The sequence below is a fragment of the Salmo salar genome, chromosome ssa20 (assembly GCF_905237065.1).
Source record: "Salmo salar chromosome ssa20, Ssal_v3.1, whole genome shotgun sequence".
Taxonomy (NCBI): domain Eukaryota; kingdom Metazoa; phylum Chordata; class Actinopteri; order Salmoniformes; family Salmonidae; genus Salmo; species Salmo salar.
The window spans coordinates 23109247-23136694 of NC_059461.1; the positions used below are offsets into that span (position 1 = coordinate 23109247).

The following is a 27448-nucleotide window of genomic DNA, read 5'->3' on the forward strand; positions in this document are numbered from 1 at the left end:
GTGGCCTGTCTGACAAGGTGTCGTTCTTCTTGTCTCTGTTTATTGAAGAGTGAGGATCTTAGCTGTCCCGTGACACTTCCTACGGCTGCCATAGGTTCTCAGAAGGCGGCAAAAAGCGGAATCGTGGCTTTGCAGGCTCTGGCTGAAAAAAAGTAGCGCGTTTGGGTAGTGGCTGGTTACAGTACTGTGAGACTCAGGCTCGTGCCCGCGTCGACCGAAAGCTGTGTTTTCTTTCCTCTGTTTAGCTAAATGGACATTCCTGGTCGGAATATTATCGCTTTTTTACGAGAAAAATGGCATAAAAATGGATTTTAAACAGCGGTTGACATGCTTCGAAGTACGGTAATGGAATATTTAAAAAAATGTTGTCACGAAATGCGCCGTGCTCGTCACCCTTCTTTACCCTTTCGGATAGTGTCTTGAACGCACGAACAAAACGCCGCTGTTTGGATATAACTATGGATTATTTGGGACCAAACCAACATTTGTTATTGAAGTAGAAGTCCTGGGAGTGCATTCTGACGAAGAACACCAAAGGTAATCAAACTTTTCCAATAGTAAATCGGAGTTTGGTGAAGGCTAAACTTGTTGGGTGTGTAAATAGCTAGCCCTGTGATGCCGGGCTATCTACTTAGAATATTGCAAAATGTGCTTTCACCGAAAAGCTATTTTAAAATCGGACATATCGAGTGCATAGAGGAGTTCTGTATCTATAATTCTTAAAATAATTGTTATGCTTTTTGTGAACGTTTATCGTGAGTAATTTAGTAAATTTTTTGTAAATTCACCGGAAGTTTGTGGGGGGTATGCTAGTTCTGAACGTCACATGCTAATGTAAAAAGCTGGTTTTTGATATAAATATGAACTTGATTGAACAAAACATGCATGTATTGTATAACATAATGTCCTAGGGTTGTCATCTGATGAAGATCATCAAAGGTTTGTGCTGCATTTAGCTGTGGTTTGGGTTTATGTGACATTATATGCTAGCTTGAAAAATGGGTGTCTGATTATTTCTGGCTGGGTACTCTGCTGACATAATCTAATGTTTTGCTTTCGTTGTAAAGCCTTTTTGAAATCGGACAGTGTGGTTAGATTAACAAGAGTCTTGTCTTTAAAATGGTGTAAAATAGTCATATGTTTGAGAAATTGAAGTAATAGCATTTCTAAGGTATTTGAATATCGCGCCACGGGATTCCACTGGCTGTTACGTAGGTGGGACGAAATCGTCCCACTGGCCCTAGAGAAGTTAAGGTGCATTCCGGGGTCTGCACTTTTAGGGGGGGGGTAAACATGCTCTACCAACTGAGCCACAGGGAAGGCCACAGAAAAGGCGTGAGTAAGAATGGTGTAATTTCGTAAGTCGGAATCGGGCCCATAGAGAGGAGTAGCTGCATCTTCGGTAGGGAATTGTACATTGACATTTTAGATTTTATTTTGTGATGATCAGTGAGTGTGTTTTTGCAGCAATAAATAGACCTATGCTCAACAATGTTATCGCTACGGATGCATTTGGAATTTTGTGAATTTCGAGATATTAATTCTGTGCACGGCCCTGCCCATGGACGATCAGCTTGTTGTACCACACCACCTCCAGCTCTACCACCCCTCCATCCCCTTCCTGTTTGTTATACAATGTGGTGGCATTATTTTTAGTGCAGTGGGCTAAATCAGGGTCACACAGTGATTCTTGGTAGTCTTAAACAAATCTACTTTGAAACAAAAGTATACACATCAGACACATGGTTATAAAATAAAACAAGATACCTGTACCATGACATAGAGTTGAAATGTATTACGTTTTGAGATTGTATTCCAATATTACACTTTAAATACATCACAGAAGACTAAAATAAAACAAAACCATTTGATATAGAAACACTGTATTTTTGGCGTAAAAGATTATCATGTGTTTATTAATTATGACATTTAAAAAAATATGAATCACATTCCACCCATGTGGCCACTAGAGGGCACTTTGGTAATTTGACTGCAGGAAAGGGCTAGTAGCGACAGTAACTGTCCAGTGAAAATGAAAACTCATACCCAAGTAAGGTTGCTGAATTTTCATATACTGGTATTTGTGGCCAAATCATAAATTGGACAAAAAATAAAAATAATCTGAAATATTCAAAATGTCATTGCCAAGTTGGTTTGTTTGCAAACATCTGTCCTAGGCAATCACATCACCCTTGTTTATGACTAACTCACACAGATGAGACACATGGCAGCAAACTCCCTTTATGCGTCCAATCAGAAGGGCTTAATGAGGCTGCAGGTTCTGCTGAGGTCTGGACACAGCACATTGGCCCTTTGATCTCACTTGAAAGGAGTTAATTGATCTCTGTGTTGCAGGCACTTTGTGTTGTAGGCCTACTCTTTCAGGAGGGAAAAAAAGATTCTGACTGGTCATCTCACATATGGAGAAATATGAGCGAGAGAGAGATCACATCACACCCTGCTCCATCCTTGCTCAATTACAATAATGTGGCTCACATGGCCCAGATGCCGTGGCAGAGAAGTGAGGAGAGCTATGGGGGGGAGAGGATAGGCCCTGCTCTCCTCTGTGAGATCAGTCATTGCACCACAGCACTCACTGCACTTGGCCAAGATGGTTTTGATATCCCTCTCCCCCTGAGTCCTGTTGGGGCTTGTTAAGGTAGAGGTGTAGGGAGGACCACACGTTCAAGTTCCCCACTAAAAGGCTCAGTGGGACATTCCACTACCTGACGACACTCACAAAACAACAAAGAGACTAGAGGCCTCTAGGTCGACTTCAACCAGTCTTAAAGTACCAGTTAGTGCAATACCACCTCCCTCTACCATGGATGGCCCTATCTAGGTACACAGCTCTAAGGCCATTAAAATAAAGTACAGTGTCAAGTGTGGCTGCAGGTAAAGCAGAAAACATTTATAGATAATATCTATGTTGTTAACCTAAGATAGTAGTTCATAGAACACGTGTAAAGCTACAGTATGATAAAAGACAAAGCTAAACTTTTTGTTTATTCATTTCTATCCTTAGCGGACAAGATAGTACACGTACAAAAGTGTACCTTTGGAAAATAAAAATACTTTTTTTTAGGGTACCACAACAGTGACAATGCTCTTTGTTCCTTTTAAGTGACAAAAATGTACCTAGAAGTTAGAAGTTTTTGGGTGTTGTTTTAACACTGTTGGGTATAAAGCCTTATTTGCATATTTCCCAGGGAGCCTTTCAAGTGAATTTGAGTTACCAGTAAAACCCATGACTGTGTTTGCTAGTGACGAAGAGATGGTTGTTGCATTCAATGGCTTTCAGTCCTATATCCTTCACCAAGTGAGTGTCTAAGTGAACATTTGATCATTGAAATGAAATGCTTTATCACAATTTATTACATACTGTATATCATAAGGCTATGTTTTGACAGCCTAGTTTTACCCCTGTTGGAATCCAGCAAGAGTTAGGATATTCAAAAATGTAAACTTTTAATCACAATCAACCAGTGGTGGAAAAAGTTACTAATGTTCATACTTGATTAAAAGTAAAGATACATTAATAGAAAATGACTCAAGTGAAAGTCACTGAGTAAAATACTACTTGAGTAAAAGCCTAAAAGTATTTGGAATATACTTAAGTATCAAAAGTAAAAGTATAAATAATTTCAAATTCCATATATTAAGCAAACCATTTTATTTTTATTTCTGGATAGCCAGGGGTACGCTCCAACATTTAGACATCATTTACAAATGAAGCATGTGTTTAGTGAGTCTGCCAGATCAGAGGCAGTTTGTGATGACGAGGGATGTTATCTTGATAAGTATGTGAATTAGACCATGCTAAGCATTCAAAATGTATTGAGTACTTTTGGGTGTCAGGGAAATGTATGGAGTAAAAAGTACATACTTTTCTGTAGGAAAGTAAAAGTTTTCAAAAATATAAATAGTAAAGTAAAGATACCCCAAAAAACTATTTAAGTAGTACTTTCAAGTATTTTTAATTAAGTGCTTTACACCACTGCAAACAACCTGCATTTAGAATGATTGTCAATGTAGGGAAAATGTATAATCCATCTAAACGGGAACAACCACCTCAGTAAAGGGTGCAATAATTGACTCTGTCAATCACCACATCCTCATCGGCAGACTCAATAGCCTTGGTTTCTCAAATGATTGCCTCGCCTGGTTCACCAACTACTTCTCTGTTAGAGTTCAATGTGTCAGATCGGATGGCCTGTTGTCCGGGCCTCTGGTAGCCTCTATGGGGGTGCCACAGGGTTCAATTCTTGGGCCAACTCTTTTCTCTGTATACATCAATGATGTCGGTCTTGCTGCTGGTGAGTCTCTGATCCACCTCTACGCAGACGACACCATTCTGTATACTTCTGGCCCTTCTTTGGACACTGTGTTAACAACCCTCCAGACGAGATTCAATGCCATACAACTCTCCTTCCGCAGCCTCCAACTGCTCTTAAATACAAGTAAAACTAAATGCATGCTCTTCAACCGATCGCTGCCTGCACCTGGCCGCCCGTCCAGCATCACTACTCTGGACGGTTCTGACTTAGAATATGTGGACAACTACAAATACCTAGGTGTCTTGTTAGACTGTAAGCTCTCCTTCCAGACTCACATCAAACATCTCCAATCCAAAGTTAAATCTAGAATTGGCTTCCTATTTCGCAACAAAGCATCCTTCACTCATGCTGCCAAACATACCCTCGTAAAACTGACCATCCTACCGATCCTCGACTTCGGCGATGTCATTTACAAAATAGTCTCCAATACCCTACTCAATAAACTGGATGCAGTCTATCACAGTGCCATCCGTTTTGTCACCAAAGCCCCATATACTACCCACACTGCGACCTGTACACTCTCATTGGCTGGCCCTCGCTTCATACTCGTCGCCAAACCCACTGGCTACAGGTTATCTACAAGACCCTGCTAGGTAAAGTCCCCCCTTATCTCCGCTCACTGGTCACCATAGTAGCACCCACCTGTAGCACACGCTCCAGCAGGTATATCTCTCTGGTCACCCCCAAAGCCAATTCCTCCTTTGGCCGTCTCTCCTTCCAGTTCTCTGCTGCCAATGACTGGAACGAACTACAAAAATCTCTAAAACTGGAAACATTTATCTCCCTCTCTAGCTTTAATCACCAGCTGTCAGAGCAGCTCACAGATCACTGCACCTGTACATAGCCCATCTATAATTTAGCCCAAACAACTACCTCTTCCCCTACTGTATTTATTTTGCTCCTTTGCACCCCATTATTTCTATTTCCACTTTGCACTTTCTTCCGCTGCAAATCTACCATTCCAGTGTTTTACTTGCTATATTGTATTTACTTTGCCACCATGGCCTTTTTTGCCTTTACCTCCCTTACCTCACCTCATTTGCTCACATTGTATATAGACTTATTGTTCTACTGTATTATTGACTGTATGTTTGTTTTACTCCATGTGTAACTCTGTGTTGTTGTATGTGTCGAACTGCTTTGCTTTATCTTGGCCAGGTCACAATTGTAAATGAGAACTTGTTCTCAACTTGCCTACCTGGTTAAATAAAGGTTAAATAAAAAAAATAAAAAAAATAAAAATGGACCAAAGTGAAGTGAAATGAAAAAAATGTAAAACTGAAAAGAGGTGCGTGCATATGTATTCACCCCCTTTGCTATGAAGCCCCTAAATAAGATCTGGTGCAACCAATTACCTTCAGAAGTCACATAATTAGTTAAATAAAGTGCACCTGCGTGCAAACTAAGTGTCACATGATCTCATTATATATACACCTGTTCTGAAAGGCCCCCAGAGTCTGTAACACCACTAAGCAAGGTGCACCACCAAGCAAGCAGAACCATGAAGACCAAGGAGCTCGCCAAACAGGTCAGGGACAAATTTGTGGAGAAGTACAGATCAGGGTTGGGGTATAAAAAAAACTAAACTTTGAACATCCCATGGAGCACCATTAAATCCATTATTAAAAAATTGAAAGAATATAGCACCACAACAAACCTGCCAAAAGAGGGCCACCCACCAAAACTCATGGAACAGTCAAGGAGGGCATTAATCAGTGAGGCAACAAAGAGACCAGAGATAACCCTGAAGGAGCTGCAAAGCTCCACAGCGGAGACTGGAGTATCTGTCCATAGGACCACTTTAAGCCGTACACTCCACAGAGCTGGGCTTTACGGAAGAGTGGCCAGAAAAAAAGCCATTGCTTAAAGAAAAAATAAGCAAACACGTTTGGTGTTTGCCAAAAGGCATGTGGGAGACTCCCCAAACATACGGAAGTAGGTACTCTGGTCAGATGAGACAAAAATGTTGCTTTTTGGCCATCAAGAAAAACGCTATGTCTGGCGCAAACACCTCCCATCACCCGGAGAACACCATCCCCACAGTGAAGCATGGTGGTGGCAGCATCATGCTGTGGGAATGTTTATCATCAGCAAGTACTAGCAAACTGGTCAGAATTGAAGGAATGATGGGTGGCGCGAAATACAGGGAAATTCTTGAGGGAAACCTGTTTTAGTCATCCCGAGATTTGAGGCTGAGACGTAAATTCACCTTCCAGCAGGACAATGACCCTAAGCATACTGCTAAAGCAACACTTGAGTGGTTTAAGGGAAAACATTTAAATGTCTCGGAATGGCCTAGTCAAAGCCCAGACCTCAATCCAATTGAGAATCTGTGGTATGACTTAAAGATTGATGTACACCAGCGGAACCCATCCGACTTGAAGGAGCTGGAGCAGTTTTGCCTTGAAGAAAATGCAAATATCCCAGTGGCTAGATATGCCAAGCTTATAGAGACATACCCCAAGAGACTTGCAGCTGTAATATATGAAAAAGGTGGCTACACAAAGTATTGACTTTGGTGGGGTGAATAGTTATGCACGCTCATTGTTTCACAATAAAATATATTTTGCATCTTCAAAGTGGTAGGCATGTTGTGTAAATGAAATGATAAAACCCCCCCCAAAAAATCTATTTTCATTCCAGGTTGTAAGGCAACAAAATAGGAAAAATGCCAAGGGGGGTGAATACTTTCACAGGCCACTGTAATAATGGGTGTGATTTCTGAGAGCGTGTGATGATCGTACCATTATATTCAAAATATTGAGCACAGAAATGTACCATTGTACTAGATTATCCGCACATATACCCTAAAAGGTACCGAACAGTACCATGTGAGATTTTATGTGTACCCCTGAAGGTACATTATGTGTATTTTGATATTTTTGTACACCTAGGAACAATACTGTACCCTAACCGTACTCTTTTGTCTGAGAGTGTAGGATGGGTGTGTTGGGTGTTTGCGTGTGCCGATGCTATAATCAGATTTGTGGTGTTTCGGTGGAAGTTGTGTGTATGCCGTTGCTACATGTCCCTCCAGTGGGACGGACATGTTCTCTGCAGCACATCAAATATAAAAACAGCCCCACATGCTCTGGGATTAATGGCTCCCTATGCTTCTGTTCACATTGGAGGCGGAGTTTATCAATGGGCTGCTATATCACAGGAGACCTGAATGCCTAGCCACCTGCCTGCCTGCACTGGGCCTATAGGGCTGGCCGCCCCTGACAAGCCTCACACCGTCACTCTCTTTACTTCCCTCTCCCTGGTCACCGCAGCACAGGGGAAGCAGGCTTGTCAGAGGGAGAGCGAGAGGCTAAGCCAGTCTTAACACAGCCCCTCAAACCACCTCATAAATACAGACTTCCTTTTCCAATTTCCAACTGGCAGATCCACCTCTGTCTACTAGCTTACACACTGTTCCGTGCCAAAGTCTTGGGTGTGAGGTTAAAAATGACTGTGGTGCATCTGGCCTGACTCTCAGAGGGTGGAGCTTTGAAGTGCTGATCCAGAGTTTAGTTTAATCAGTCAAATCTCACATGTATTGTAGCTGAAAAGAAGATATCACCATGACAACTGTGGTATATAGCAGTGACAGGCATAGCAGGGGAGTTACAAAGAGATGCCTTTAAATAGATCCACAATATGTGCTTAAATCTGCTTAAATACACAACAACCCAAAACCTCTCCGCTAAAGACACATGTGCAAGCCTCTACCCTTTTAATTACAGCATGAGTTTACACAAAACAGGGACAAAATGAAGGCCTATTCCTTTTTGATTTTATAGTGTGGTTTCTGCATATCATTATTATTTTTCAATATCATAAAGTGGAGCCGAGAGAAAAGTGAAACCATATGAGGCAGCTTTTTGAAAGGGCGCTGGGCATGGCTTTTGAAGGAGCTGTGGTTCTGATGGAGGGCCCATTCTGAGCCAATCTGCTGGGCTAGGCTGGCCACACTCCCAAGCTCACCAGCAATACGCCCCCACAAAATTGCCCAAGTGACATGGGCAACCACAGTCTAAGGGTACAAATTCAGCAGGAAAAATCACATATGACCTGCTGTGTTTCTATTCTGGTCTACTTGGATCTATGTTACAATTATTACCTTTCAATCCATGAACAATTAGAGAACAATAGGCTTCTTTTAAAGGTGTCAAGAAAGAAGTCCACAGTCACACTCATGTTGTTTGCAAAACTCTGGGTTTTAACCTGATGGACCAGGTTAAAATGGGTTTAATGCTGACCAGGGTATGATACAACAGATACCATGGCAGGCTGATAGTAAGCATTTATTAAAGGGAGCACATACCCTTGTCATTACCGCTGCTCCATTGTCACATAACAGTGCTCATCCTGCCTTCTCCCAAACTGTATAGAGAGCTTCTCAAACTGTGAAGAGAGCAATGTGGTGGCATTAAGACCTAACCCCTGCTTACTTCTAGAGTAAAACATATGAGTGTGCGTGAAGTGTAGTTGTGTGTAGTTCATTGGGGAGGTGCGTGAGGGTTCTGTCTCGGGCTGTCACTGTACTTTAGGGCTTCACTGATGTGGGGTGATGGGTGTCAACTTCATGAACAACAACAACCACAAGATGTAACAACGGTTCTCAGCGGAGTGTTCCTGAGTCACCTCTATTGGTCAGGTTCAAACCGCCGAACAGGAGACAGACAGCCACAACACAGAGGATTGTCATCTGTTGCACACACCGCGAAACACCTGGGAATACTAAAATCCATTAGGAGTTTTGGTAGAAATGATATTAACACTGCTTACACAGAAATCATACATTCATAAAGGTAACAAGCAAGTCTAATTAAAGAAGCAAGTCATTAGATTCGTGTAATTTCAGAAACTAATTAAATCTGCAGAGATGAGCAAATAGATTCTGATATCTCAATTTCTTCAGAATGACACATTTCAGTAGTTGTTAAATTATATTGATGTAAAGAGACAGAACATGTTATGGAGAGGGGGGGGCATATTTTTGATAACATATTATAATAGGGTCTGGAATGTGGGTGGGGGGGGGCTCTAATGTGGTGGCTCTGATGTCATGAAGCTTTGCTCGTTCTTACTGCAAAGTGCTCATGATGGACTGACTCTGTGATGGATGTGTGTGCTTGCTGAAACAAGTGTTCCTCATACACCTTCAAAGAGAACTGACTACTTGACTAGATCTGTCAGTCTGTCAGTGGGAGCAGAGCAGAGCAGTGAGGCAGCCTCCCATTTATTCTCTGAAGTCTCAGTCACTGCTACACAGCCTCAAACCTACATGTGACTCTGACAACCAAAAGGAGACATGAGATTCAGTGGTAGTCATGAGATTTGTAAGGTGTTTATTCATTCTTATACATCACATAACTGAATAATATGATAATATACTGAATAACAATTGATTTAAAACAAATCAACAATCATATCAATTTAATATGTGTATGACCTATTTGATTGTACTAACTTAGCGTTTCCCAGGACCCCAAGGGGTGCACGTTTTGGTTTTTAACTGAACACTACACAACTAACTCAAATGATCAACGCTTGATGATTAGTTGATTATTTGAATCAGCTGTGTAGTCCTACGGCAAAAACCAAAACATGCACCCCTTGGGGTCCCCTGGACAGAGTTTGGGAAACCCTGTACTAACTCATTATGACATATTTTCCTAAATAAAAACTAGAAAAGGTATCAACGTATTTGGAGATGTGCTACAGGATTAAAAATACGTTTTCTGATAGCTTTACAATATATGAGGTAATTTGGTTACTTTGGCTCTCATCACGCAAACAATAAGTGAGCACAAACAATTAAATGAGCATTAAGCAGAGTTTGCACAGTGTTGTTATGATCACAAATACAAACATTTGACCACAACTCTGAAACATACAGAGCTATGGAGAGATTAAAAATGCACATTTAACAACATTTAGAATAGTTACCTCCAATATTATGATACTTGGAATTTTATGTTACTAACTTCCCATCCTGTTTGTGAGATTTCTGTTAGCCGTTAATTTGAGATAGATTAGAATCCTGTTGACTTCTGATATGAGGGACTACTGTGAATGTGGATTCTAAACTGGACATCAGAGACATCATTCCAGTAAGTGCTTCGTTGTTGTGGAATGAGTGAAGGTGCTGTAGTCTTTTACTCTGTCCCTGTTCCTCTAGAGCGTTCCTCACTCAAAGGCTCTCTCAGTACTGGCTCTGGGTGGGCCTGGGAGGCAGGGAAGTGCTGATGCTGTGCTCCATGTTGAAGTTGTACTCATACTGCCACAGGATAGAAGTATAAAGGGATTTAAAATACAGTATATCCAGTATAAACTGTTTGTATATGAAAACACTTCTTCACCAACAGCATTGAGGTTTGTATAAGAAGCTCTTTCAGTAACAGATCATTATGCCTTTAAGATTACAAGCTGGGTATGGGTTTGGGTATGAAGAAAGCTGAAAGGAGAAATGTGTGCAAATACTGTCCCCTTGTGGAATAAGATGAAAATGTATAATACGGTTATAAAAGTTAAGGGGAAAACCACAGTACTTATGAATTTTCTTCACACCACCCATCTCCCAGATACATGCATCTAATGCACAGTTCTTCCTGGCTTTCTCAATGGATAAAATAATATAAATAACCATTGCAATGAAGGAGAGCAATTCAAATCAGTTTAGAATATATTTTGGGGAAAACAATCCTCCAGTAATCAATTGTGATGTTGTGGTCAAAATATATTTCAAATCATTGTTGAAAGAGTAGTACCACATATCAACTTTTACCATTGCAATTTTACTAAAACAAGCAAGCGCATACCAACTCATCACTTCAATACACTCTGATCTGCAATACTGAATCACTGCACTAGGTGATGCTGCAAGATCATCAAATGCGTTTTAATATCTATATTCAAAGATCCCAACTAAGCACAATGGATTTATTGGGGATTTCCAACCAACACCCCTCTGTCTTTCAGGAAGCTATAAGTTACGAGTCACATGCCACAAGACGGTTAGTTATAATGAAATTCAGCCACAACACCTGGCAAAATAAATAAACAAATAGATGTAAGTGTGAGCGTGTGTGTGGATGATGGATGGGGGAATGGGGTGTTATCAGGGAGAGCATGTATCACTGTCTGCCACTTTTACACACGGGCTGACAGGACAGTGACACACAAGAACATGGGCGGCAATCACCCAGATGAACAGAGCTTCATTTCCTGTCCCTGCTCCACTGCTAAAAATATGTGACATGTTGTCTTCATTAATTCCACCTCTATTTGGAGCTCTCTCTCTTTTCTCTCCTCTCCTTCTCTCTCTGTCTGTCTCTCTCGGTCTCTTACACACTACATGCACCCAGGCACACACACACAGTTTACTGCTGAAACACACACACGTCCATAGGTGCAAATGAAAATGTCTGTCAGATTCATACACACATATGAAAAGACATCCACACTAACAGACACACTCTCACACGCTAACTCTGAAAATCATTAGGCAGCCGCCAAAAACAAACATTTTTTAGCAGTGCAAAGTACATAAAGACGTCAGCTCAAATCGCTTACTAATTAACACTTAAAAAGACACAAATTAGATATGCGTGGATAAAAGCAATTATAATCTCCACAAGTTTGCGAATCATTTGGGAAATGAAAAGAATGCCTAATTGCTGGAACCAACATCATCTGAGAAGTGAGAAGTGATGCCTGTTAGGAAACGTTCTTATCTGTAACATTGTATATGATTGCAACAGTTTTCCTCAATTACACGCGCAAATGTCAAATACCACCTCTCTTTTATGTATGTCTTTAAAGAAATGTATTGGACATCAGTCAGTTAGAATGTCCTTTACCATAATACTCTTTCTTCGCCCTGAAGAGAGAAAACAAACTCCTCCAGTGTACACTGACAGTGACCTCTGCTGGACAACTGAACACCACTCACCATGAACAAGAACGGCCTGTTTGTGTGACTGCATATTATAAAGGCTGCACTAAATACTGCACTGTTTATTCATAGTGGTATTGGATTTGATCCACTGAAAACAAAAAGATCTAGTGCATATTACAAATACTACTTAGCTTTTGATAACTGTAAATATCTGTACATATATGAGCAGGTGTTACTATGTAGTAACTCGAGGTGCTCAGTGACTACATATTTTGGCTTCAACCTTCAACCTAGAACAGAAAACCAGTATCTACATTTTAGAGCCTAAATTTGTATATATATATTTATTTTTTTTACAAAAAAATAAGCACTCCAAAAGCCCTGAATATATATTTGGCATGTGTAATATCAAACTGAAATACGATATTAATTTCCCATCTCTAGAGATATTGTAGTGGGATAATAATGCGAGAGGAGAGAAGTAAAAATAACACAATGGTGAGGGATGTTTCCTCTTGGAAACTAATTATCAAGCTAAGCTGTGACTTCATCCCCATCAGCCTGGCCCCACCATTAATCTTGTGCTGTCGTCCACTTCACTAAATCCTGCGTGTTACACTATCTCACATTTACTTCATCAGTTCCAGCTACCGCTGCGGTAATTAATGATTCCTAGCACTCTTCCCTTCCCCTCCACGGCTCAGCTCGCCATGTGTCCTGCTGCTAATCACACTAACTGAGAGGAGAGGAGAGCTAGCCTACGGGACGAGCTGCCAGGCTGTCTCCATCAGCAGACCGCAGTGGCCACACACACACGCACGCACACACACACACACACACACACACACACACACACACACACACACACACACACACACACACACACACACACACACACACACACACACACACACACACACACACACACACACACACACACACACAATATTAGTACCTGAGTTGACAATGACAATGAGCTCCATTCTCAGAGACCAGATGACAAGATGGCGACTGTGTGATTTCTATACTATGTGACAGTATACAGAGCCAGGGAGCAGAACAGACACCCAGTTTGATGAGGGAGTGTTTGCTCTGTAACACATCTCAAACCCAACAGCACCTGTTCTTTTACAGTGGTCTGTCACTTCCTGGCAGTTCTGATACCCAGATATCGTGCTAATGAGAGAGAGGGGGAGGGGTTTACTCTCCTTCATGCACACACAATAACTGTGTGAGAACACACACATGCACACACACACAGGCACAAGAACACATGCACGCACACACAAACACACACACTTTTCAAATTTTTTTCTTACTAGGAATGCCTGTAGGGTAGCTAGTTGCTCTGTAATAATACACTGTCTGTATTCTTTTCATTTACTCTGCATGAACTTGTATCTCTACTGTCTGTATGCTGGCTGTCTCATTGGGTAAGAAAGATCAAGTAAGGCTAATTGAAACCAAACACATGCAGTATGTGCATCATACTGGCAATCAGTTTCAATAGTGAGAAGACCACCAAAAAAAGAAAAGAACACCAAATGGAATCCAGAGTGTTTTTGTGCAGGACACAGTGAGACTAGTCAGTTCTCAGAGAGAGTGGCTGACCAGGCCCAGTCTGGGCGGGCGTTAATTCAATCTGGGTTTAGTGGAGCCAAAAGGGCCTTGCCCGTCTCAGACACTTAATTACAACCCCCAAGAATGTTTGCTTTGCATTCTGGGCCAACGGTGTCAGTGGCAGCCGAGCGTTGCAGCCCCTACTCACTTCCTCCTCGATCTCTGCCAAGGATTTGATCGTAATGCCCATTAAATTGACTCGCTGCATCTGAAATCAAAAGCAGAGAGAGAAAAAAACAAGAAACACGGCGTTAGGCACATGGCTAAGTAAGCATGCTTAAAATCTTTAATCCTCTCCCTCTCTGTTTCAATACAAAAGGTGATATAGTGACAGCCGCCGCCAGCCAGCCAAATGGACTGCATTGAGCCAGCTCTGCCTGGCTGCATGCATTCATCACTCAGTCTACACTGGAAGAGAAGAGAGGAGAGGAGAGTGCAGGAAGCTGTGTAGAACTGACTGGGGATCAGATCCTGGAGAAGGAAGAATACAGGGTACATACAGTATGTCCTCAATTGAAAAGTGGATGGATAAAAGCTACGTGTAGAGAGCACTTTGTACCTCACAATTTAACAAATTAGAGGCGATGAAAATAAAAAGGCTTTTTAGTTAGCATAATTCAAAAGCTTTGTGTAAACACTCACTTCTTCAGGGGTTCTTGCAAATTTCTCAGAGATTGTGAAGGGCACATCATCCATTGCTGAAAAGAGAAAATAAAATGTTGAGTGGAAACATAAGAGAATAAAAACATGACAACAGGTTTCATACATTTCATACAAAACCAATCATTCCATAATCTTCATACTGAGTATCTCATCCTGGCTAAGTGTAATTTTTTTTATTGAAGAACAGCTCCCCTCAACCCCCCTCCCACCCAACCCTTCCTCAATAGCTTGAAGATGAAAGGTTTTTTTATTCTCCACTGTACTTGAGTACCTCCACCCACCCCCTTCCCTCCTTCCCTCCTTCCCCCAAAACCCTCACCAGCCCGACTCCTCTTTAATTACTCTTGATTATTCCTGATTCTGTCTTGCCAGAGAGATGTTCCACTCCAAAACAAAGACACTCGCGCAGAAAAAGGGGAAAGAAGTGAGACAAAACATTCACCGGATACTGATTTGCATGAAAATAAGCCACAGTGTTTGGCAGGCAAAAAGTGGATTGAAATGAGGACTTGCCAAGAGCGTGGTAGTGTAATTAGCATTTGACCAAACAAACGAGCTTCAACAGAGCTATAATTAAGCAGGCCTGTAATTAAGTGTATGCCCTTTATCATAATGATCATGGTTAAAATGGTGTGATGGCTGCCAGTTGATTATTAATGGTGCAACCCCATACTGTACGCAGCCTGCAAAGGAATCAGAGTGTCACTACTGTCAGGCTAGAGAGCAGCCCTTTGTTTATAAAATACATTAGGGCCCAAATTAACGCAGGGTGACAGGGGACACAAAGGCTCTCGTTCCTTTCCAGACGAGAGGTGGTGACTAACTGCCGCTGCTCGGCTACACCAAATCACGAAGCACACAACTTCTAGCTCCCCTCTCTCTCGCGCTTTCTCTCTGAGGGGCCACAAATATCAAGAGGCCAACCTTCCAACTGCTGTTATTTTACCCATAGTCCATCAGCCTGCTGGCACAGGAAAAGGAACTCAGAAATAAATGTAACCAAATGCTTCTCATGAGTCACAGTTTTGGATCTGATATTAGTCTGTGGAGAATATAACTTAATAACGGTATTTCAAACAATGTCATTTGAATGTTCCTTCATTCTGACACTTATGACTGCCTTTTTGTGTACCTCAACAGTAGGGATCCATTATACTGTACTTTCCACCCATAAATGTGATTTTTACTGCTACAATGAGGTCTTTGTAATCTACCCGTGACCTCACATAATGTAATGACTACAGACCTCTGAGGGAAATACATTGAATATCACCCCTACCTAAAACCCACCCTCACCATTACAAACCACTACTGTAAATCTACACTATGAGTTAGGACGGATGAGAAAATAGACTTTGGCCTCCATTTAACTTCACCCTAAAGCCATTCAGAAAGCCAGCCCTGGCATGTGTGCTTCAACCCGCTCAGAGGAGGACTATTTAGCAGCGGTGCTAGCTGAAGGGCTATCTGCAGCAGCAGGGCTGGGTGATTGGGTGGATATGATGGCTTGTTTAAGCCCATAAAAACAAGTGAATAAACATGTGCTACTGTGTCACCGGGAGCAAAGAGGGAGGCGGGAGGGGGAATATATTAGAATCAATACCCAGCAATGGGAAGTGCAGATTGCACCCTGTTGATGGATCTGTGTGTAACAGACAGATTAATCTAGAGCTGAAGGCTGGGGTGCTTCTTTGTTGTTCAAGGATTACATTTTAAATCAGATCTCACTTAGTATCCCCCCACCATCCATACTGGAGGGTCCATCTCACACCCAGACCAACGGAGGAACTTGGAGACGATTTTACTGGGCGAGAAATTGATACTTTACCAGGCACACGTACATACAGTAGTGGAAAGTGCTGAAGTCATGTTAGTCCAATCTCCTGGTTGAAACACTCCCAGTCTAAAGCATTCACTACCTACTCAAATGGCCAGGGCTAGAGTCTGCTGAGCAATGAATCAAGTTCCAGCAATTTGTGTGAGGAAAACAAATATTTGACCATTGGTCATGTGGTCCAATCTATATTTGTGTAAATGGTGTAGTAAAAATGTGCGCGTTGTAGAGTGATTGTGTATTTGGTATGATGACATTTTCTATCAAATCAGAGTCCATACATGTGCTCTAATTATGACTCCCTAATGAAAATGATGATGGTTATGATGGTGATCATGGCGATAACAACAATGATGATGATGGTGGTGTTAGCGAGTAAGGGCCCTGTGGCCTGACTGATGGTAGTGTAAAGAACGGAGTCAGCACCGGCCCAGAGTGGATCACTGGCTTATTAATGGCTCTATCAGGTGAGATGAGGAATGGCTGCATTGTCATCTCCAGCCCCTGGGCACAGACGAATGGCTGTTTCAGGACGGGATGGGCTCCCTCGTCTGCTGCGCAGAGCACCAATCCCTCACAGTTCTGTAGTTGGATGCGCTGTCACTGTGGACTACAGCTTCAGTCCCGCTATGACCCGTAGCCAGGACTGTAACGCACACAGACACATGTACACACACACACGCACGCGCACACACACACACACACACACACACACACACACACACACACACACACACACACACACACACACACACACACACACACACACACACACACACACACACACACACACACACACACACACACACACAGGGTAATGCTCAGACATTGACTGATTGAGGACTGTGTGGGTGATCGAGCATACCTCACATTACCTGAACCGCAACTCTTAATTAACAATGAAAGAATGTTAAATAACTTTTCTTTCATGCTTCACTAATTCAACATACCTGCACTGATCTGTGTCCACTATAATTACTCAGGTGAATCAAACTGATTCCAGGACCATCTGGGAAAGTACTGAATATTTACTCAAATACAGTCTTATATGCATATCTATTTTTAAAGTGACCATATGAATCAGTAATGTTTGGGTTACTGTAACTAAGACTGTGGTACTTCTACAGAGATACAGTGAGGGGACAGCGGGAGCTGAGTATGAGAAATCTGATGGTAAAAAAAGAACCAGACTGAACCGTTCCCATTGGCCGAAATCTATCACAGACTCAGTTTGAAAAGTTATTATGGGAGTTTCCAGTTTCCATCTAAGCACTTCCCTTTAAAGACATGATATTAACTGTTTATCCTGCCTTGGGGATTTATGCAATAGAAACTTTGTGGACAACCACACCAGTGTCCAACTCCAAATACTTTATTCTAGGTTCCTTGCCATTGTCTCTGCCTCATTTAAGGTAAACGAACAGAGTTTGGATCCACATAGATCAAGAGGAGGAGGACCTCTTCTGCCCACTCACAGCCCTCACCCCGACTAGACACTGACATGAGAAATAGTGGCCAGTCCTGACAGCATCTCTGAGACAGATTGTAGTTTATTTTGTCGCCCGGGCATACCATCTGTGCCATTCCAATAGAGGCTGTTTTCTCAGGCTGCTGTAGGAGAGAGGGCACGAGGCGCAGGGTCCCTCAGTAGCTCTGCAGCCGCGGCAGGTCATTAGTCAAATTGCCTAATGAGAGAGAATACAAATTGCCCCCTACCCTGACAGGAGGTGTCAGAGCTCCTGACCAGTGCTATGAGAACAGATGATCGCGCGTTGCTATTTTCAGATTATTTTAATGACTGTGGCTCTATGATTTCCATTCTTTTCCCCCTATCTTTTTTTAAATTCCTCCAGACAGAATGGGAGTTTGGGGGGGGGGAATCCTATGAAGATTCTGAAAATGTCCCATTGAAAAGCAAAAAAGTGTTACTTTTAATGATTACAGCAAATGAAAAAAGGGTTGCTGGGGATGACAACTGAATATATTAACTTTATTCATATCCTTTTTCACATGCATTACAATTGAGACGTTATTCAAATGATATTCAGGATATAATTTACAACAGGTTCATTTTGGACATTGGACCCTATACACTTACTAATGTAACACTGTAACGCTAGTTAGATTGATGCAGTCACCAAAAATAGATACCAAAACAATATTTATGAAATGGAGACAATTGTAAAATGCCAACACCTATACTGAAAAGAGTGATTTAAATGGTTTTAAGACACACTGCTAGTCCCAGATAGCTTGGAGGGCATGATTCTCAGTGCAGCTAATCATTTGTACCGGTGGATTATATGGGTGTCTCTGTAGACTCCTCAGGGGCAGCAGTGGGGCTGCTAAACACCCAGGTTTACACAGAGAAAGAGAGGAGGGAAAGCGGAGGAGTATTTAGCAAGGAGGGAGTAGAGTTATTTTTCCATCTGTGTGACAAGCAGCCCTTGAAATCTGGTTCTGGGTTGGGAGCCAGGAGGCAGTCCCAGTCGGGCGCTGGTCCATCAGTCTTCCAGAAAGTGGGCACACCTACAGTGACTTGGCCACAAACACTACGGCACAACAGTGGATATTTGGATCTCCACAGTCTAATTTCTCATCATTTCTTCTTTTTGAGGGCCCATATTTTTCTCTCTCTGTTATGGACACTAAATGCATATGATGATACAACAGACACCTACAATTCTGTTAAAGGGTGGCTATAGCATAATGATCAATCATGCATAGAGGACTTATCTGGTCGCACAATCTATTTGTAAAATGCTGTTTGTATTGTGCTACATACTATTTGTATTGTGCTCCATGCTATTTGTATTGTGCTACATGCTATTTGTATTGTGCTACATGCTATTTGTATTGTGCTACATGCTATTTGTATTGTGCTACATGCTATTTGTATTGCGCTACATGCTATTTGTATTGCGCTACATGCTATTGTATTGCGCTACATGCTATTTGTATTGCGCTACATGCTATTTGTATTGCGCTACATGCTATTTGTATTGTGCTACATGCTATTTGCATTGTGCTACATGCTATTTGTATTGTGCTACATTCTATTTGCATTGTGCTACATGCTATTTGTATTGTGCTACATGCTATTTGTATTGTATTTAGGGGACTCCCGAGTGGCGCAGCGGTCTAAGACACTGCATCTCCGTGCTAGAAGCATCACTACAGACCCTGGTTCAATTCCAGGCTGTATCACAACCAGAAATGATTGGGACTCCCATAGGGCGGTGCACAATTGGCCCAGCGTCGTCCAGGTTAGGGTTTGGCTGGGGTAGGCCGTCATTGTAAATAAGAATTTGTTCTTAACTGACTTGTCTAGTTAAATAAAATGTACAAAATTATGCCGTTTGTATTGTGCTCTGTAATTGCAAAGTCAAACATCCCTTTCAAAGTTTCAAAACTCCAATGTAGGCTAACCACGATGATCACTGAGCACAAGTCTGGGAATTGAATAAACATCAGAACTTGATAAGCAGTACATTGTCTTTAAAGACTTAACAGTGACACCAGCATTGAGCCCCAGCTGTGGTTGCTGGTAAATGTGCAGCAGAATCTGTGTATGAATGGGGTACGCCTCTCTGGACAAGTGTTAAAGCTGGCAGAGGGCTGACAGTAAATTGCATGCGCCGGATGGGACACAGCAGAAGGCACAATTACACAAATCCCCTCTTAATTAGCGGTTCTGTGGGCAAACTAACCTGTAATGATGCAAGGGATGTGGTGAGCCCAAAACAACTAACTAGGAACACTCCAGAACACTGGTGAGAGGGTCACATGGCCATGTGCCTTCTGAAGAGGATCAGAGAGTGACGTGTGATCCGTTGTGATCAAAGCAGCTGTACACTATGATAAGTGATGGTCCCCATGCTGCCCTGCTCCCCCCGGCTCCTAGCACTCTCTAAGCGCCTTGCCCTCTGGACTGTGGGCAGAGCAGCAAGCCCTGCGAGGTTGTGGGTGGTGTTATTAAGTTTTCGATGCTCACAGTACCAGGCAATGTAAAGTGGCACCTCACATGGTGAGTAATGAGCTGTGCCAGGGCGGAAGCAGGAGGGATGACAGCCAGAGAGGCTTCCTTGGCAGCCACTAAGCTGGGCCTCAACCAATTCATCATCCGCCTAAACCAATCCACCAATGCCGCAACGCCATTTGTCATTAATTATGCTAATAAACACACCATTACTCTCCTGGTGAAACAGGCAACGGTTATTAGTTAAGGCCTTTCGGATAGGTTGACACATTGAGGCATGTTTGTACACATCAACGTGTACACTCTTAGAAAAAAGGTGCTATCTAGAACCTAAAAGTGTTCTACGGCTGTCCCCATAGGAGAACCCTTTGAAGAACCCTTTTTGATTCCATGTAGAATCCTTTTCCACAGAGGGATCTACATGGAACTCAAAATGATTATACCTGGTACTACCTAGAACCAAAAAGGGTTCTCCCCGGAACCAAAAAGGGTTCTACCTGGAACCAAAAATGGTTCTCTTATGGGGACAGCTGAAGATCCCTTTTGGAACCCTTTTTTCTAAGAATGTAGGTCAGTATTGTTCCCATATTGTTCCCGTATGTGGGTGAGTAGGCCTATAGTGTTCAAGTTGGAGAGACAAAACAGTTGATTCAGTTGAAATGTTACAATAAGTGAGTGTATGGTTCACCCAAAAAGTGACTTACTGATTTTCATCCAATCATATGGGAACAATTTCTTAATCAGGCTCTTTGCTATGCTCACAAACATAATGACTCCATCTTTGTAAAAAGGGCGATTGTTTTAACATTTCTAAAGCATACTTCATAGGTCCTCTTAGAGAACCAGTCTGAGCAGAACTATTTAATATAGCTTCTGGGAGCCCTAGATGCCCTTTTCCAAAACTACTTCATTTCCAGAATCTCAATGTGCTTTTTACATCACACTACAGTATGTATTATGAGCTCATTAATTACAAACTTAACAAGTCAGCAGAGCCATTAAAAGATCTTTAAGGCATATTTGTCCATAAATCTCCTTAAACTATATTTAATGACTGGATTTTGGGGAAATATTTTTTATCAAGTTCTAATTAGATGTGTGATAACAAACCCTGCTGTACATGGAGGGAATGAGGGAGCTGTGACAGGCCATCCATTGATGGTCTCCATGTCTGGCCACTGAGAATAATGGAGCCCTGCTTTTATTCCAGGGAAGAATAGAGAGCAATGAGGAATGTGAGTTCAGTCTGGTCTGCAAATGCAAAGCTATTCAAAGTCACTTATTTGAGTCTAATGGGGTTCTGAAAGATTGCATTCATATAGTTTGTTGGTAAATATATTAATATGTTTACATTTATGGACTTTTGAAATTAGCAGATTATCAAAACACAAACAATTTGTATTAGCTATCTAGGTAAAATGTGTTGACAAAAGAACATCGTTGTAATATTCAAGATACTAATAACCAAAATGTTAAAATTATCACCATCTTTTGGGGATGTTCACTGTGTGCATAAGCATGCTTAAGCACTCTCTTGCTTCTCTCTCCACACTGACCATAAGAATAAATCATTAATGGGTTTTAGAGAAGAAACTTCACAGTTTTTCATGCCTTGATGCAAGCCCGAACCCTTTGGCTTTGTTTCAGACATTTAGAATAGTTTTATCGTACAGGAATGGCATACTTTAAATCTTGTACCATCTAAATTAAAACACAGCAGTAAATCTGCCCAATACCTCCCCCCATTAAATATCCATGCAAGATTCATTTGGCTCAATTTACTTGATCCAGGATCCTTTGGATGGATGCCTTACAGGAGAGGAAAACACCACTCTGGTTAGTGTTTTAATGACCCACCAGAGGTGCCACAAGGCCACTGAATAATAAAAACCTGCCGATGACTTTTGTGTCACTAGGCAGAGGTTGTTTTTTAATCCCTCAGCCTAAAGAATGTTGTTATTATAAAATATAACCACACTGGTGCAGAGGCTGTGGAGATACATCATAGCGTGTTGAGATTACAGTTGGAGATTAGCGGGGCTGAACTCCTCCCTCTGCAGAGGCTAGCCTGCAAGCCCAGCACCACAGAGAGAGATAAGATGGAACTTTTGTTTGAAACCTGATGAGAAGCCTCTTAATGAAAGTGCTGGGCCAAAAATAATCTTTTTTCTCAATGTTAGTCAATCAAAAAATGGTGTAGTTGGAGAAAAAGAGGAGAAAGAAAGTAATTTTGTATAATCAGTGAGCACCATCTGGAACAATTAACTGGATTCCACAAAACTCAGAGGATCAGTCATATTGGCTTATTAAAGATCCGGAATTATACAAGTAATAAATCCTTGGAAAAACGAAGCATAGACCCCTGCCTGTCACGACTATTTTAACTTCAAATACAGTGGAATGCTTGATAAGGCTGAAAAGAGGAGATTAATATATGCAAATTATGTCGAGCATTTAAAAGCCCCCCAACAACTGTCTCCTTTTTTTCTGTCTCTTATTACGGGGCTTTATGTTTTATTCATACACCAACTCACCTGTCATTTCATAAGCTATAATATTATGAGGGTATTATTAAACAGCGCAAAGTGGCGCTTTAATTGGAAAGCCCCATTGCATTTTCCAGACGCACAAAGTTTAATAAGGATTCTAATATCGTTCCGGAAAATCAAAAATCATTGTCATCCTTCTGCCATGATATTTTGCAAACCCAAGTTAATTTTGAATCTTCCTTTTTTCTTTCTCCTCCAATGGATGAACTGTCTCCTGTCTGTTAATTGAGCTTCTTTTAATGGATTGGGAAATAATTGCACTCCATATAATGTTATATCTGGGCCAGCGTCAGGATTTTTTGATTAATGCAATAGATATGTTAATGTATTACTTTTTATCACTAGGATGTCTGCTAAATATGTCATGCTGCTCAATGGATACACAATAAAGCAAATAGTATATGAACTCCATTCAAAACACCATAATCTTTTTGTGCTATATAGTGAAGTAAAGGGAAATAAAACAGTACTTCTAATTATGTAAATTAATAGAATACTATATACCAGGGGTATTCAACTCTTACACTACGAGGTCCGGGGCCTGCTGGTTTTCTGTTCTACCTGATAATTAATTGCACACACCGGGTGTCCCAGTCCCTGATTAGAGGGGAACAATGAAACAAAATGCAGTGGAACTGGCTTCGAGGTCCAGAGTTGAGTTTGAAGGCTAAATACCTTTGAAGATGCATTTTGTTACAATACAATACATTTCCTAACACATTTCATAAATGCACATTTCATTATAATTACATGCACCAGGAATAACTTTCTCCCCTGTCAATAGTATAGGAAATAATTGGCAAAGAAACTTGCCTTGGATCAAAGAGATACAGGTGAAATAAACAAAAGGTTGGGGCTGTTGTGAAAACTTCATAACTGTCAAAATGAGCTTGAACTGTCAAGTGAGAGAAGCTTGAAAATCTATATGAATTAGTTTTTAATATTCTGGTTATAAATGTCAAAGCGTCTGCACATCACATCTCCACATAAAGTGACTGAAGATGACAGATTTCCCAGACATGTTGCCTCTCCTCCCCTCTCGTTCCTTTTTTTGTGTTGGCGTTTTTGTTTTGTTGGGAAGTGACGGAGGGTTTAATCAAGAAAGCAGGCAATTCATCAATCCTAAAGAAGGCGCCTGTACAACCCTGACAGAGCGCACATGGTTTTAGACCAACGTGAACCTGGCCAGCTGTCAACACACCACACACACCGCGCAGCTCACAATTAACACAAACCTGTCGTCTGCTCCGACCCCACACTTGGTCTGCAGGTCGTCACACTGTTAACGAAGGAGGAAAGATACTGCCTCTCACAATCTAAATGTGTGGGTGGAAGGCTCTCTTTTCAAGACAAATGAAGCTGAAAGAGAACGTCTTTGTACAGTATGACTGGGAAGATGAACCCCTCTCTTCAAACCCCACAAAGTGATTCAAAGAGAGAGCAGGGCTGGAGGATTTGTGACATTGTGATAAAGGAGCAGACACGAACGACATTCGTATGATTATAGAGCACAGCCTCTATTGATAAATGATGATTGCTGGCAGTGTACTGAATCTCTATGGTTCTTATTGTCACTCAAATACTGTCCTAACAGAGCTATAACGCATGGAAGGCCACAGACCAGACCAATGTAGGCAGCAGGTACTATAGATAGGTATTACAAACAGTAACGTTATCGTTCTAAATAACATAGAACAAAAATGATCCCTAAATCAGTAATTATATGTTATGAACTTTGTGTGAGATCGTATAATAGTGGACTGGTAGACTTGACTATCTTTAAAAACTTGTAAGGACACGGTCAGTGTGTGACAGGGATAACTGGGATGATAAGTGCATGCCACAGCCACGCTATCTCGCCACTGTGGAACAAGAGGAATCCTCACCACATGGTGTCTCTCTCCAGCTGGATAAAACCTGCCTGCTCTACTCTCCACACTCCTCGTCTGGAGAAGTACCACCCCACACTACGGTGTTTCAGCAACTTCTGACTCCATAGACCAAGCCAAGTTTAAACTAAGTTCCAGTCCAGATCAATTCCATTCCACTTTCCACTCTATTATTACTAAAAGAGCATTCAGTTTGCATTTCTCCTACAGCAGAAAACTGCAGGTAAATGTGAGCGTGGCATGTGATGAATCATATTTGACAGCTGTTAAACGTTCTCTTGAGTGTAATGCTGAGCTCCTCTGGGAAGCAGTGTTCACTCTTTCAGATAAGCACAGCTCTTTACACGTCTGTGATAAAAGACATGAAATGTGTGCATAGATCAATTACCAAAGGAGCAATCTACACGTTGGTGGAAATTAAATACTTTTATAACAACATATGGCTAGAAATATTAAAAAACCTTGATTCTGCAATGAATAGAAGTGATAGGAATTTAAGTCAGCTCACTGGGGGTCAGGTTGGGGCACAGTGAGAGAGCTAAACTGATTTAGAATACAGTTCAGATCATTTGCAAGATGCCTTACCATACTGTATAATTTGCACAATCCATATCATACACAGTGAGACTCCCTATGTGTAGTTGAGTTTGGTGCAGGAAAGATACAGTTTACCTGATATGGTATAGAGACTGGAGCTCTCTGAGTCAGGCCTGCTTGTCCTCCTCCTGTAGGGGCTGGTGGGGAGCGCTGCAGGTATTTGCCTGGAGGAGATAAAGCACCATGTCATGTCAGACAAGCGTACCACAACATTGAAGGTGACATGTTCTCTGAGATCTGGAGAAGAACGCCAAGGCGTGGATTCAGTGTCAGGAGGAAAGGGGGTTCACTGGGGCAGGATCTTCCGATTCCAACCCCATCATCCCCATGACGACACCCCCACCCTCTTCAAGTCAGACAGCGCGTTGATCAGGACACATCTGACAGAAAAGGGGCTGGATATGGAGACATGGAATAAAAGCTAACCTGTACGTGAGCTGCCCAGGGGGCTTTAGTAGGTCTTTAAGGGTTTGGGTCTGGGATTAGGGCCTGGTTAGTACTAAAGGAATATAAATTATATTACTCAAGGGAAGTCTGTTTTACCATACTACAGACTTGCATTACAAAACAAAAAACAGCATGCAATGCACTTCATGGGCAGTTGGAGCTAACAAACCGTATAAGATTGCAATCCTCATCAATCAAGCTATCATGAATTACACCCTGTGACTAAGCCCTACTGATCGATAAATCCACAGCAAGCGCAAATTATTTCTCAGCTTCAAGAGAGCTGCATAATGTGACTTTGAACATGCATTGAAGTTAAAATGAGTTCCTCCAAAACTCTGATGTAGCGATAGGCTACAGTGTGTCCAAATGTAGGGTAATGCTGAGCAAGGTGTTCATGTAATATGGGAACTTTAAATACCCTTAGCTAGGGTCACATGGATTCAAACAAATAACTCAAATACTGTAGTTGTGTATTGTGTGTATGTTTACGTGTGCTTGCCCATTTGCAGTTTGGACAAATCATCTTCAGGGAGCTACAAAATTAATTTCCAAAAGCCTAGCGACATATCTGCACATCTGCATATTCTGATGGCAACACTGCATGAGTTGTGGCCATTCTACATTTCTATCTCTTTTGATTAGATTAATAAATGCTATCATTTCTATCAAAAACAATAAAACAAACTCCCTGACAGGTTGTGGTATTTATGAGCTAAGGCTTGCAACTCAGATTTATTTGCCATGATAGGGTCGACTTTTCCCCTGTTCATTTACATCAGCATTTGGCCATCTTAAATCCAGGCCAATGGTGAATTTTTAAAAGGTTGGCATCAATCTTGTGGAACCGATTGCCACATTTAATGAAGACTTCCCTTACCTTGCAAAGGTTGACTCCAATGCTGAAAAGGGAAGGGACATGCCTCTCCAAGCAGTGAGACATTTCACAAACACTGATAAACTGAAGGGAGATTGTTTAGATGCTCTTTTGAAGAAATGCGCTTGAGCGGTTTGGTTCATGATATAGCATAGAACAATGAACCGATCCATTGAGATACACAAATGTAAATGAAGCATTCAGAGAAAACCTACTTTGAAACATCCATTTGCTCAAATATCACCAATTTGATAAGGTCAAAATGAAGATATGTTTAGCTGGCCTTTGAAAACTATTGTACTCAATATTGCATCTTTCCTGGTACAAAAACAAAGCACTTTCTAATGAAATGATGGGTTGCCACTAAATGAAATCAAGGGAAGATCAGACATTGCCATAGAATAGAGCATGGTTGATCCTCCCACACCAACAAACCTTCATGGACTAATGAAATGATCAGCAAACATAAAATCTACCGAAGAACTGTATTGAATGAAATCAGCAATTTGCTTACATAAAGTGCATCTCCTTGTTATAGTATCTTGTAAGGGGTCTAAGAGTTTCCATTTTCACATTAAACTTAAACCACAAAGAACTGTCTTATTCCAAATTCTGGGATTTCTAGACATGATTAGGGTGTACTGGATATAGGGTACCATGTGGCAAATCAAGTCTAATTCTTAAAATAAAAACATGGCAAGTGTATTGCTATGTAATCAACGGTAGCAGTTGGGCTCAGATTATGTTGGCCACTGGAGTTTTGACTAC

General features: G+C 41.5%; 1 protein-coding gene across 1 annotated transcript in view; it reads right to left on the reverse strand.

Annotated features, from left to right (window-relative positions):
- Positions 1–9656: 9656 nt before the first annotated feature.
- The window catches only part of LOC106579894 (multivesicular body subunit 12B), a 38771-nt gene continuing 20979 nt past the window's right edge, over positions 9657–27448 (reverse strand). The window contains exons 7-10 of the mRNA XM_014160243.2: positions 25432–25520; positions 14488–14543; positions 13994–14053; positions 9657–10605 (exon numbers count right to left, since the gene is read on the reverse strand). Coding sequence (XP_014015718.2) covers positions 10531–10605; positions 13994–14053; positions 14488–14543; positions 25432–25520 — 280 coding nt within the window. The 3' untranslated portion in view covers positions 9657–10530. The remainder of the gene's footprint in view (positions 10606–13993; positions 14054–14487; positions 14544–25431; positions 25521–27448) is intronic.